A 14,514-nucleotide genomic window follows, 5' to 3' on the forward strand; every position below is an offset into this window, starting at 1 on the left:
CTGACAGATGATGATTTCTGAGAGAGAGAGAGAGAGAGAGAGAGAGAGAGAGAGAGAGAGAGAGAAGGGGGGGGAGATTCGGTTGCTTTTAAGGAGTGACACCTGACAGATTGGTCACTTTCCAGTGGGTGGCTCTGGACTCGTGAGTACATACATGGTCAGTGCAAAATAAGCTTGGTAAGTTATCTTTTTAAAAAAGAGAGAAAGCACAGACTTTGGAGAGCTGGGGGGTGACATATGGATCTGAAATTGGAGGAGGGAAGGAGACATGTTATGATAAAAGCACGTTGCATGAATGTATGAAATTCTCAAAGAATTAATGAACCGTTGTATTAAAACTGAGAGAGGAAAGGCTCCAGTAAAGAAAGTAAGTAAGAATACTGAAGCCCAAGTGGGGCGTGGTGGCGCACGCCTGTAATCCCAGCACTTGGGAGGCAGAGGCAGTCAGATCGCTGTGAGTTCGAGGCCAGCCTGGTCTACCTAGTGAGTCCAGGATAGCCAAGGCTACACAGAGAAACGCTGTCTCGAAAAACAAACAAACAAACAAAAGAATACTGAAGCCCAGGATTATTGCTTCGAATAGTTAGACTAGATTAGACACTATCTCTGCAGGGTGGATATTTGGGAAATATTCACAGATTCAGCCAAAAAAATATATACTTTTGTAGTGTTATATCTTCTAATCCTGTCCTGAGAGGCAAACTTTGGCTTACAGAAGGGTTTTTGCAATGTGCTTAGTGCCAGGTACTGATTAAAGTTATCTGCACATCATTTTTCTTTCATAGACTGGGATGCTTTTAAGTATCATTGAGCCATTTTTAGAAAACAATCTGTAGAACAGAAGTACTCGTTACATATTCTTATTACAATGAGGCAGAAATTGATTAAAGCCAAGGAAAACAAACATGTTACTAAAATATTACATTGAAGCCACTTAAAAGGTAAACTGTAAGTTTTCAGAACAAATTATGTGCCTTGGCTTAGCCTATTTCAGCAAATGATTTATTATTGAACAAATCATAGATAGTAGGATTGTGATTGTAGTTTTATGAACCTTACCATTGTTTGGTGTGGTGCTGTATGACTTTAGCTCCAGCTTTCAAGAGTGGCAGGCAGATCTCTCTGAGTTTGGACTAGCCTGGTCTATATAATGAGTTTCAAGCCAGCCAGGGCTACATAGTGAGACTTTGTCTCAAAAAAAATTTTTTTAAGTCTTAATATTTTAGACATACATGCTAGAAATTAACTGTGTGCAGGAAAGCCATTAGGAAGTTTGATATGCTATAGGCTGGTCAAAAAATAATCTTTAGGAATGGTGGTATCCTGTGTGGATCGATAAAACTGTTCCAAAAAGCCACAGGGTTTTTAAGAGGGTTGTCTTATTTTTAAGTATGTGTGTATGAAATATGTCACCTGAGCACAGGTTCCCAGGGAAATTAAGAGGCATCAGGCCTTCCAGTAGGCAGTTCTGGCCTTCCTGATATGAGTGCTTAGAAGAGAACTCAGGCCCTTTGCAAAAGCAGTGTGTGCTCCTAACTCCTGAAGCCATCGATTACTAAACACAAAATGCCAGTGTCAGGTGGACTACCTTCCTAGGAGTTAGTGGTCATGGAGGCTCCTGAGGCCAAAATAATACAAGCAATTTCCACTGCTCTTGATTGCCCAGCAAACCTTGGTGATAAGATGCCACATAGTCACAGGATATAGAGAAATCAAGCCAGAACTTGACTATATGTTTCCTACCAGCTGACTAACCGCTATAGTGCCGGAAGTGCCATACAGGCTGCTGAGAGTGGCTGGGAATCGAAGGCTCTGCTCAGCTGTAGAACATGTGTGCAACAATAGTGCTTGGTGAGGCAAGAGGAGTGCATTTGTGCAATAATGAAAAGTCTGCTATGGGCTAACCAACTGTTACCTTCCTATTGCCGTGAAGAGGCACCATAACTAAGGCAACCTATAGGGAATGCATTTAGTTGGGGCCTGGCTTACAGCTTCAAAGAGTGAGTCTTTGCCTATCATGGCGTGGCAGTAGGCAGGCATAGCACTGGAGTAGCAGCTGAGAGGGCAGGGAGAGAGAGGGCAGAGAGAGAGAGAGAGAGAGAGAGAGAGAGAGAGAGAGAGAGAGAGAGAGAGGATATTAACTAGAGTGGTAAAATAGCAGGAGCTTTTCCTCCCAACCCTTCCAAGGCAGTTCCACCAACTGTATTAACCAAGTATTAACATATAAGGCTATGCAAGCCATTCTCACTAAAAACCACCACACAACTGCTTTCTGATTGGATTTGATGCCTACTCCATAGGAAGGAATTCATATCTGCTTCTACAAACCTGAGCAAAAACTGTGGCTATTTCGACAAATGGACAGAATGTATCCACCAAATTGCCTTCAGAATAGCCATGTTTGTGCCCATAAATTAATGTTGCTGTCAGCTTTGGTCAAGTATATTCCTTTATGCAGTGGTCAGAAGTTACTCTGAGGACTCACAACATGTCAAGATAATGAGAATAAATGACTGTTGAATGCACAGCCATAAACGAGACATCTGTATCACCCTCTCCAAGACTCAGGGAGCTAGTGGAGTAAGAATCAGAAAGAACGTAAGAGCCAGAAGAGAGTGTGGGGACATTCATCTTATAGTGTCTTAGTGTTTAGAACCCTCGGGAATAATCTTGGGTGAACCTCGCATTTTCCGTGTAACACAGTTTGCTCCCTTTGCACGCTACGCACTGCCACACAGCCCTTCAAGGGTAAGTATTCTTAGCTCTTCGTTTCCCAAGCTAGCCTTGCCAAAAATCTTTATGAAGGACAGCAGCTGCCCACTCCTACCAAAGTGCTCTGCTACGTTTTTTCATAACCTTACACTTCTCCTTTCTTAAACAATTGTTTCATTTGCTCCAGGGGTGGGGGGAAAGCTGTACTGAAAAATATGCTTCATAATTTTCACTCTTTCTACTTTACTCAGGAGCTTCTGAATACTCAAATGTACCAAAGCTGTCACTTTTGCACAGATATCTTTATGAAGCAGGGGGCCATTTGGTACATTCACTTAATCACAGTCACATTTCCATGAGTTTTCAAATGGAGGTAAAAACTCCACATTCCTCTGATATGATGGTAGCTGTCTCATCGCTGTGACCGAATATGTGACAAAATCAAATTCAAAAGGAGGGAAAATATTGTTTTGATTTATGATTTCAGAAACATTAATGCCGTTTCCTCACCACGTCCATTCAGGCAGATTGTCATGGTGGCAGAAACATGGAAGAGGCTTTTCACTCCTTGATAGACAGGAAACAGAGAAAGGAGATGCAGGGAGAGGCCAGGGCAAGCTAGAGCTGCACCCAGCCTGGACACACCCATGATGACTGACTTATTTCAACCAGGCCCACTTCCTACTTTTCATCACTTCCCAAAAGTGTTACCATACTATAAATAAATAAATAAAAGAATTAATCCATTCATCTCTGAAAATATGACAGACACACTCGCAAATGTGCTTCACTAATCTCCATGGTATTTCTCAACGCAAGCAAGTCAACAATCAAAGGTACCATCAAGAGTGGTATGAGGGGCTGGAGAAATGGCTCAGTGGTTAAGAGCACTGTCTGCTCTTCCAGAGGTCCTGAGTTCAATTCCCAGCAACCACATGGTGCCTCACAACCATCTATACTAGAATCTGATGCCCTCTTCTGACATGGAGATGTACATACAGATAGAACACACACACACATGTGCACACACACACACACACACACACACACACACAATATATATATATATATATTGAACCTCCTTATGGAGATGGCTTCAAACATGGAAAACCAGCCACTGGGCAAAATGTCTTCATTTCTGTCTGCCACAGACAGAATTCTGTCTAAAAATGGGCAAGCATAGATGCAGGCAGAGTTGACAGCCAAACTCTGTCAAGACAGGCTAAGCAACTCCTTAACAGTTCCTGCTTCACAAATATGTCTGTCAGATATATTAGGCCAGAAGGCTGAAGATGATTCTCCAACATTATAGAGAGTTTTGGGTGACTTTTCAGGCAGCAAACTGTTTCTGTCATTTTCTCATTTTGGAAGCTGCTAACCTGCACTTCCTGTCCACTCAGATAATTAAATTTATTCCTTCCCAAGTCTCTGATGGGATTGAAGACCAGATCGTTTAGTTTTACAGTTAAGCTTAGTTGTTTAGGGGTTAAGATGTTTTTAGTCTAGATAGATGTTTTAAGTTGATAAAGATGAGATATGATAGATATTGATTTACATTCAGAATTTTACATGCACCAAGATAGGAAAGATGTTTTTTTCAAGGCTGTGAAATACAAATAACCAAAATACTATGAATGTAACATTTATATAATTCCTGATTGTTTTGTGGTTCTTTTTGCTGTAGGCAGTTCATTGTAGACGGATGTGTAATAATATAATTGTATATGTAAAAAGAGAAGAATAATTTTAAAATTACATCTCCAAAATAAATAAATAAATAAATATTGTTTTTTGAAAAACAGTGGTAGGAGGCTGTCTCTCTTTCTTACAAAACAATCCTATGGCAAGGTGAATCCTAGAACAATGTCCACTTGGCTCACTTGCTCTCCTCCCCACCCCACCCTCACCCTGCCACAAGGACAGTAGTTTAGGCTAGAAAAACAAGTCAGGTTTTAGCTCAACTTTGGCCATCAAATTAGATGACAGCCAGACCTAGAATTCCAGGGTATGTGGAACTTTCTTCTCCATGTGGTTCTTTTCGTGGACCGCCTGATTGTGGAGGAAAGAATGAAAACACAGCCTGTACCTCCTGACGAGCTTATAGAGACTACTGATGTCTGTGTCTCTTCTCTTTCAGATGGGGGAATCAAATGAAGACATAGACCAGATGTTCAGCACTTTGCTGGGGGAGATGGATCTCTTGACCCAGGTAAAACCCTCTCCTTAACATGCAAACTATGGGGGAGCAGGGATTGCAGAATTTAATATGAGTGCTGCCTTTAAAAGGATGTCAGAGATTGACAACTCCGTATGCTCTGATGTAGCTATGACAGTATGACAGTGTTGGGAGAAAACAATCCAGCTTTTTATTTGGTCTGCTCTTCGGTCCACATGGTTTACTCTAACAGTCACATACATGGTTATATCAGTGTCGGTGCTATGTCCATCGGGAGAATTCCCATGTTTTTTTCAACAAACACCTCTGAGCCACATCCCTAGTACTTAGCTCATAGAGACTAGCTAAGAAAATGGCACCAAGTAGGATGTTTTTGTGTCATCCTTTAAGGAAATTCTATACTTCAAGGGCTATGATGGCAGTCTGAATGGGCTGTAAGAACTCAGTCCCCTCTAAGAAGTATGAAAGTCACTCAGCCACAGGTTACACATCCCAGAAAAGCATCTAACCAAGATTAACCTCACTGTGGCAGGTCATCTAGAGCCCAGTCGTCAAAGGCTCAAAGACCACTGACTCAGGTCACAAAGCCCTGTGAGCTTCTCTTTGTCTTTATTGTTCTTACAAATGTTTCTTAGTTTCTGAGGTCACTAAACCCATCACATCTGCATACAATATAAAAATACAGATAACACAATAATCTAAAAAGATGAGCCTGTTAGGGTCTCTACAAAACAGACAATTTGGTCTAGGAAAAACTAACCATTTTTAGTTAGCATCTATCTTCTATTCCCAATAAAATTCGTAGAAATTTGTATTCTATGAAAGAAGAGACAAAGGGGTGGAGAGATGGCTTGGTGTGTAAAGGCACTTGCTATCAAACCCAAAGACCTGAGTTCAATCCCCAGGACCCACAAAGTAGAAGGAGAGAGCTGATTTCTGCAAGTTGGCTTCTGACCTTCACATGAGTACATGGCACATGCACACACATGCACACAGATACACAAATAGATTATGCCTTTAATTTTTATTTTTTATTTGTTTTTTCCATATACATTTATTTTATTACACATGCATAAAACAAACTACATACAGCAGAGAGAACCGTGTGACAAATGTTTTTAATTTTTAAAAGAACAACCAAAATATGAGGCTTTGGGAAAATCATGTTGTTTGGGGATGGGATTTATGACGTAATTACATTTCTGTGAATGCAGGTTTTTGTTTCTCCCTTCATGAAAGGGAGTGTTTCAATGAGCATCCATGGTCTTTCTCTGGGCATTTACTGACATCTTTGGCTAATGGAAGAAATAAGGGTCCTGACTGGTCAGAGTCTAGGACTTTCACTGTAGGGAAGGGGCTCCTCTCGTTCCTTGGATCTGCCACGCTCAAGTCCTTAGGGTCTGGGTCTTTGTTGTGCCCATGCTGGAGTAGTCCTGAGTCTGCTTGACTCATAGGAGTCTCCCAGTTGGGTCTGAAGGTTTAATCTGGAGAAGGAGGGCCTATCTTGTGCTTGTCTGAGACCTGTTCTATACTGAGAACATTTCCCACTTCCTTCTGAGATGGTTGGGTATTTCCCAGTCATTTGAAGAGCTGCTGTTGTGAGCTGTAGGTCTGGATTTTGGGCCTGGCCTTTTCCTTGAGATTGGCAGGATGATTAGGGGTGATGGATAAACCTTGGTATCTGCAGTTTCCTAAAATAAACAACAATTCAAGTTGGTGGGAATGCAATAATGAGATTGTAATACTTGGGAGAAAAACAATCTCAAGCTTACAGAGAAGTTGAAACAATAGTACGAAGAATCCCAGCTTACTTCTCTCCCAATTTTCTGAAGGATTAACATGTTTTATTTGCGTTCCCCAGGCTCTCCCACATATCCTGATAAAGGTGGCCTTCTAAGTAAATATGAAAAAAAATCATAATTTAGTAAATGGTGTTGGGATAACACATCTGTTAACAGCCATAGGTCTAGGTCATGCCTTATAACTTAATGAGTCCTATGAATAAAAGTTCTAAATATATGAAAGGAGAGAAAACACAGAGAAAAATGTGCTTGTAACCTTAATATACAGGTCACATCTAAGTAAGATGGAACACACCCGAAGCTGCAAAACATAAAACAAAATATTTTAATTATGGGAGCATTTTAATTTCTGCATGGCAAGAAGATAAATAATGAAATTACAATATGGAAAATCATCAAAAGCAAAACCCATGGGCTGGCAATGCAGCTCAGTGGGAAAGCAGTAGACTGGCCCTTCTGGGGAAGCTTGTTATCAGTCACTATTGGAACTGTCAGAACAGTAACTCCCTTAGGGCAAACAAATAATTGAAAGATATTTTTCAAAAAATTTCTTTTCCATATGACTGGATATTTTCTTCTTTGATGTCACTAAGTAAGTCCTTGTAAAATCCTGGGTGGTAGGTGCCTTCGTCATTGTTTCTTAGCTGCTTAGAAAAGTGAACTACTTCCTTCTTGTTATTCTCAGTTAACGCAGTCTGTTTCTAAATGTTTTTTTATAGAATAGTTGTTTTTAAGCTGAATTTTTCTATAGTGGGGGAAAAAAACCTCATAAAACATTGTTCAAGGAAGAGCACTTCCTTAACAGCGTATTTGAAGAGAAAAACATATAAATCACAAGTGGTTTGGGCTTTAGAAATGTTGGGTTTGTGAGTCCCTCACAGAAACTGTGGGATCTGTTTTCACAGAGTCTAGGAGTGGACACGCTTCCTCCTCCAGAGCCCAAGCAACCCCGAGAAGAGTTTAGCTACAGTGTGGGCTTTAAGGATTTGAACGGTAAGAAATGTGTTGCTTCCGTAGCTGGAGGCCATGATGATGACGGGTGCCTCCATGAAACTATAGTAGGGAAATGTGGATACCATGGTAAATAGTGTGCGAGTCTGGAACTGGAACTGAATCAAGAAAAGTCAATTCGATATTTCCACCTATAATGAAAAAGAAAACCATCTTCCATCTATAAAAACTGTCAGGATAGCCTCACCTTTTGAAAAAAACAGTTTCTTCTTATTACTGAAAAGCCAAGAAAATGTTAGTAAGGAAATGTCTCTTCAAGGATAAAAATTGTGTTTAGTAACAATTGATAATATATGAATGGGAACCAATTCAAAATATATTTTATCCAAATACAGTATTTTAATTGACACATATATGTATATAATTTACTGTTTGAAACCCTCAATCTCCCAATCTCCCAGATCAAAGCTTTGCTTTATAACAAGATCCTCTTTTCCATATTTTGCCAAGACCTCTGAGGTCTGATGTCATTGAAATGTCAATAAATCTTGAAATAATCACTTCCAAGTAAGAGTTCACTGGGACCCTTGGAGTCAGGCGTGCTACTATTGAGCCACAAGGGTGGCCTCACTGGAACTCTTGAAAAAGAATAGCCGAAGACTTTGACTACCCCCAAAATGTAACAGTTGAAGCTACAGAGAAGCTTAGGACAGAACTCAAAGTCCCTGTTTCTGTTTCTGTTTCTCACTTAGCTTCATTGCTTCTGTCCTTCCCAGCATTTTCTTGATAAGCCTGTAGGCACAGGTGACTCTCTCTTGGTCAACTATAATGCACCCCTTTCTAGCATTCTATTTTTTCTATACTCTCTATTTACCATACAAACCTCATGCCAGCCATATCCACCAAGATAACAGCATTCATGAAGTTTCCAAAAAGTAGTCCACTTTTCTGGAATTATGACAGTCGTGCTTAACAGATACTTACACACGTGGGCTCCGGCGGGTGTTTTGTTGAGGGTTTCTATAGTTTTATTTGTTTTGTTGACTGGGTCTCGCTGTGTAGCCCTGGCTGGCCTGGAACTTTCTATATAGACTATGGTGGCCTTGAACTCTCAAGGTCTGCCTGCATCTGCCTCTGGAAGTGCTACAAATGAGCACTTTATCGTCAGTTCTGCCAGAATTAAAGTTTAGTCCATGCTTCTGTTGCTATAGTTAACTCTGTTTTCTAAACACTTAGTGCTTAGTATCAAAAAAGTAGCAAAGACAATAGAGTAAAAGAAACCCATTTTGGATGAGGCAACAAGGAGACAAAATGCTTGGTTATGGATGACTTTGGGAGAGGACAAAGCCACCAAATTCCTAACATGTATAGAAAATTAAATTTGTTGAGAATACAGTTAAAGTGTTGCTAAAATGAGTTAAAAATATTTTGCCCAAACTCCTTCAGAGATTGACAGACTTCAGAATAGAATGCATTTCATTTTCCTGATTCTTCACCACCTAATTCTATACTGACTAATATAATTCATCTAAACTAGCACATTTAAGCTATATCAATACATTTTTGGTTCTTTGACATATTAATAAGATATTAAAAATCATTTTAATATAAAATGAACTTTTCTTTAGACAGTAATATAAGTATCATTAGAGGGATTTTACCACCAAAGTATTTATAATTATGTAGAATATAGCTATAATAATTTGTAACAATATTTATTAAAATGTTTTACATTAACAGTTGTGACTGGCCATGTGAGGGAATTATAAACAGGCTTGGATTGTTCAGTTATTTCTATGAAAACACTTTAAGATAATATTTTTATGGAAAATGATATACAAAAAAAAAAACCCTTGCTTCACACATTTGATGATCAAACCTTGAGTGAGTGCTGTACCAAAACTGTTATTCTGCTGTGCTGTGCTCTATGGCACTGACAATGTCTGGACAGCAGATAGCTCACAGTGCTTTCTTCCTGCTCATAGTCAGTTTCTGACACCCACACTTCCTCATTCGGGGTCATTGGCATAGGGTCCATCCCGTGTTCACTGCATCAACACGCAGTGAGTGCATGATCTCCAGTGCACTCGGCTGATGCTATGCTAGCACCACACCCTCTGTTCCCTCTGTTCCAGGCAATCTAGTCAACTTGCTGAGCATGCTGGGGGCCTATACACCATTTCACACTGCAAAGAACGTGAGCCATCCAAAGAGGTCCTAAAAGAATGCTCCTCCTCCTCCACCTCCCTAAAACGCCTTGTTTATTCTTTCTTATAAAAGCCCACCCAGCCCACTATCTTCATAAAATCTGTACTACTTAGACTCCTTTTTATTTATTCTTTAATACCTGTTGCTGCGCTACTCCTGCGCTTAAGACTGTAAGGTCCCTGTGGTTAGGTGGAGAGCTTCCAGAGGTTTGTTTGATCTGAACTTCCTAAAAAGATAGGTGCAACCCAGCTGATCATCTGTGCTATCCCTTCCAAGCCCTTAAGAAGAGTTTCCCTTCCACCCGTGTCCACTTTACTCTTCCTCTACATTTTCAAAGCCTGAGGCTCTTGCACCAAAATATTCAAGAATCTTTCACATAGGCATCTGCTCTTGTGCGCTAACCTGACTGCAGCTGGAGTGTGAGACACCCCCATGCAGAACACGTTTTCCTCTTTTCTTCTTTTAGGAACTTACTCACATTAAGCACTGAATGTAATATTTCAGAAGTCCCAATATGTGGGTGTGTGCCACTGAATAAAAAAATACTTTCAGTCTGGGGCTGGCGAGATGGCTTAGAGGCTAAGAGCACTGGCTGCTCTTCTGAAGGTCCCGGGCTCAGTTCCTAGCAACCACATGGTGGCTCACAAGCATCTGTAATGAGATCTGGTGCCCTCTTCTGTAGTGCAGGTGTACATGCAGGCAGAGCACTGTACACATAATAAATCAATCTTTAAAAAATATTTTCAGTCTTTCTTATTGTACAATAAAAATTTAAATAATAGTTCCCACCTGTGTACATATTGCTCTTTTCTTTTCTTCTTTTTAAGAAGTGCTTTCAGTTATTTCCAGGTACAAATAGTTGAGGTTTTTTTTTTTTCCTCCATTAATGTGATTTTTCCTCCTAGAGTCCTTAAATGCACTGGATAACCAAGATTTAGATGCCCTCATGGCAGATCTGATAGCAGATATCAATGAAGCTGAGCAGAGAACCATCCAGGCTCAGAAAGAATCCTCTCAGAATCAACATCCCTCAGCACTTCCGGAGGCATCAGAGGGCCAGGGTGCAGTCTCGCTTGGTTATGGAGCAAGTGCTGCTGCAGTTGGTGTTAGCCACTATGAGGAGGCTTTGCCACCTCCGCCACCAGATCCCATGCTAGACCTTCCGCCTCCTCCACCCCCTCCTGAACCTCTCTCTAAAGTAAGTATGTAGGACTCAAGATGGCAGAACCATTGCCGCGTACTTTGGGCTTTCTTTGAAGTGACAATTGCATCCATAAGTTTGTATGCCTGGACCTCTGATACACTGCAAAACCAAAAAAACAAAAAACAAAAAAGGATAGTGTGCATTTATTGCAAATCTGGAGAGAGTCCATGAACACTGTTCTCTTAAGCTGTTCTCTATTGCTGTAGCTGAACACCACAGATGGGAAATGTGAAAAAGAAGACAGGGTTATCTAGGTCACAGTTCTGAAGGCCGAGGAATATTATGGTTTGGTTCCAGCACCTTCGCAGTTTTAAGTGAAGGCTTTCTGCTCACAACCCGCTTGTTTTTTCAAGATACTACTTGGTCCCAGCTTTTAATCCTTCACAGGGGAGATTAAACTTGAGCATCTGCTTTGGTGAGGACATTTAAGTGTAGCAGGCATGCGTATGAAGAACACTTTAAGACCAAATGTAGTATTTGTCCTCGTTTGGCTAAATGTAATGTTTTATGTGCATATTCCTTAATAATACTCAAACGTTGGAGGACATGTCCCTGCCCCTAGCCCAGAATATAGAAAATAATAGGTTTTAAGTTGAGCTAAATTGAATTGTTGCCTCTGGCAACCCTGTTCAATAGGGCAAAGCCTTCACTGAGGAGGGTAATGACAGGTAATGAATACTTGATATTTATAAACTTCTGAATGTTGTGAAACAACTGCAAAGCTCACTTGTGCTTGTTTGGTGGGTTAATCACATGTCTCTCAAAAAAAGGGGGGGTGTAAAAAGAACGGTCTGAAAACTTTTTTCTTAAGTGAGCCCCTTAAAAACATTTCCCGGTGAGATCCCAGCTCAGTGTTCCAAGGCTGGATAACACTGGTCAGTATCATCCCTGTGACTCTAGCGATGCTGGGAATGCCTACAATTCTACACGTCGGCCAAACACTAAACCGCGCCCTGTCACGCCCACTACCTCACCATATTTACTCTAGAAAGGTCATGTTGAAGCTGGTGATGAAGATAGAGCAGAAGCCCCAAGTGTAGGGTTCCCCGTGCTTTCGGGGGAGATCGTGAATTTCTTGAAAGTAAGTACAAAGTTGAATGCACAAGTGGAAACTTACAGAGGTCCCCATTTTTGCATGTTCTTAAAGCATATTGGCACTCAAAAATATTTCACGAACCAGTAATATGAGAACAGACAAGTCTAGTTTCAAACAGTGGGAATGTACCCAGCTCATAAGGAACACTTCAGTTCCTTATCATTACAAATAAATAAATAAATATGAAAAATTAAATAAATACAACAGCCTTAATAGTCCTATCCTCTGGATTTTAACTTGTAAAACCAAAGGAGTTTGGCTCGTAAGAATATTCCACGTCCTTTCTGTTGTTCATGTGTTTTCATTAGAGATGTGTTTCATTTGTTTTGTTCATTTATTTTGTTTTGCTTCGGAGATTTTGTGATTTATAAGGTTAAGTTTTGGCTTTAAGTAGCATTTTTAAAAAAAATAGGCTGTTAAGGGCCTTTTAAAGCTTATAATAAAAACTAAAAATGCTCCTCTAAATAGATACCATAATCCAAGAGGATGTGTATGATTGTATGGTGTGCTCCACTCCCTTAGGACGAATGCATCAATAGATTCTGTAGGTTAGTGTTGGTGTCAGTTACTTTTCTGTTGCTGTGATAAAATGTTACAACCAAAGCAACGTAAGAGTTTATTTTTGCTTATAGCTCCATAGAGAAAGTCCATCATGTTGGTGGACACATAGCAGCAGGCTGCCAGAGCAGGAAGCTCACTGATCACACTTTTAGTCATAGGACAGAAGCCGGAAGCAAACCAGAAGCAAGCCGGAAGTGGTTTGAGGCCACAGATTCTCAAAGCCCATGCCCACTGATGCATTTCCTCCAGCGAGATCCCACATCCCAAAAGCTCCATTTCTCCCCAAACTGCACCAACCCTGAGGTCCCAAAGCTCAGGTGCATGGGTGGATGAGGGATATTGCTCACTCAGAGCACCACAGTCTCCGCTTGATGAGCTGAGCACAGAGTAGCATGCTCCAAGTCTATGACGGAGCTGTTGAGCTCATAATTTCATCTTTTAGGATGAAATCCTCAAGGCTATAAACAACAGTTGTTCTCTGTATCTTTGAGTGGAATCTGTTAATCACAGGCATTTGTTTACCTTATGAAAATGGAGGATGAGGAATTTGGTAGTTTTGTTACTATAAATGAACTAGACCCTAGCACCAGTAAGCAATTACTCACTGATATGATTCATTAGACTCTGTTGAATGTCTTGCCCCTTTACAGGAAGAAGAAGAAGCTCAAGCAAAGGCTGATAAAATTAAATTAGCACTGGCAAAGCTGAAGGAAGCCAAGGTTAAGAAGGTAAACCATCAGTCACATTTTCATAGGGGAAGTTAATGATGTCATAGTATAGTTACTGGTAAACAGTAAAATTTTAAAAAAAATAATACTTTAAGTGTCTCTGGGAATACAGGTCAGTAGTAGGCCACCTGTTTAGCATGCACAAGACCGAGCTTTAACAGTAGCATTGGAAAAAAACCTCAGGTAGCATTTTGCAAATAATGATCATTTTTTAAAGAGTTCTCTGAACAAAGCAAAATGACACTGTTTCCGTTTAGCTAATTTATGGTTTCTAGGTAAAGGTCCTGCCTCCATCTGATTTTCGTAAGGGCTTTCTGCTGCGTAGTGTGATGGTGAGACAGAAGGAGAGTGCCTGGCGGGGTGGACATTTTCTTAGCTCATACATGACTTTTGTTGGTTTACGCATATGTTTTCTTATAAGCCAGGACAGCAGGAGTAGGAATTCCCTTTAAGAAGAAAGAAAAAGGTCTTTGGTTTTGCTGGCACCTAGGCAGGGGCCTTCTCAGTTCCATTTTGAGGATTTACAATGTGTCCATCCTGGACCACCTTCACCAAGGGATGCTCTCTGGGGCCGTCCATGGCTGTCTGCCTATAGCAGGTGGCACACCCTCTGAGCATGCTTTAACCGGGTCAGACCTCAGCATCCCTGGCCTCACATTCATACAATTTCTTTTGTGAATTTTATGCCCCTTGGGCTGCCTCTGGACCTTGTGCCTGCCTGGTTGTCTCTCTATGATCAATCCACTGGTTTTGTTGATCATCTAGTCTCTAATTTGTGTAAACTTTGCGTGATCTGCTCCAAACCCTACTTTACTAGTTAGCCTATAATTTTCTTGAATATTTTTGTAGAACATAGGGTTTTTTTAAAGAACATATATGTATTGTATGATAGTAGGAAAACCCTGTGTATACCCTGATTAGAAGACTACACCCTACTATTAAAATGCTAGTTAATTTGTTTAGTTAATGGGAAGAGTGTCCAGTCTGCATCTTATTTCAGTCAAAGCATCTGCCATCTCTCACTAAGGTGAATTGTCCCTGTCACATCAATTCTAGAATGAAGAAGTTGTATACAT

The 14,514-nt window shown here is 40.5% G+C and overlaps 1 protein-coding gene across 1 annotated transcript in view; it reads left to right on the forward strand.

Moving 5' to 3' along the window:
- Positions 1-14,514, forward strand: part of APBB1IP (amyloid beta precursor protein binding family B member 1 interacting protein) — a 100,407-nt gene that overhangs the window by 37,926 nt on the left and 47,967 nt on the right. The window contains exons 2-5 of the mRNA XM_084781968.1: positions 4,850-4,921; positions 7,596-7,683; positions 10,755-11,047; positions 13,361-13,438. Of these exons, the coding sequence (XP_084638094.1) occupies positions 4,850-4,921; positions 7,596-7,683; positions 10,755-11,047; positions 13,361-13,438 (531 nt within the window). The remainder of the gene's footprint in view (positions 1-4,849; positions 4,922-7,595; positions 7,684-10,754; positions 11,048-13,360; positions 13,439-14,514) is intronic.

This window comes from Acomys minous (assembly GCF_964271855.1).
Source record: "Acomys minous genome assembly, chromosome: 5".
Classification (NCBI taxonomy): domain Eukaryota; kingdom Metazoa; phylum Chordata; class Mammalia; order Rodentia; family Muridae; genus Acomys; species Acomys minous.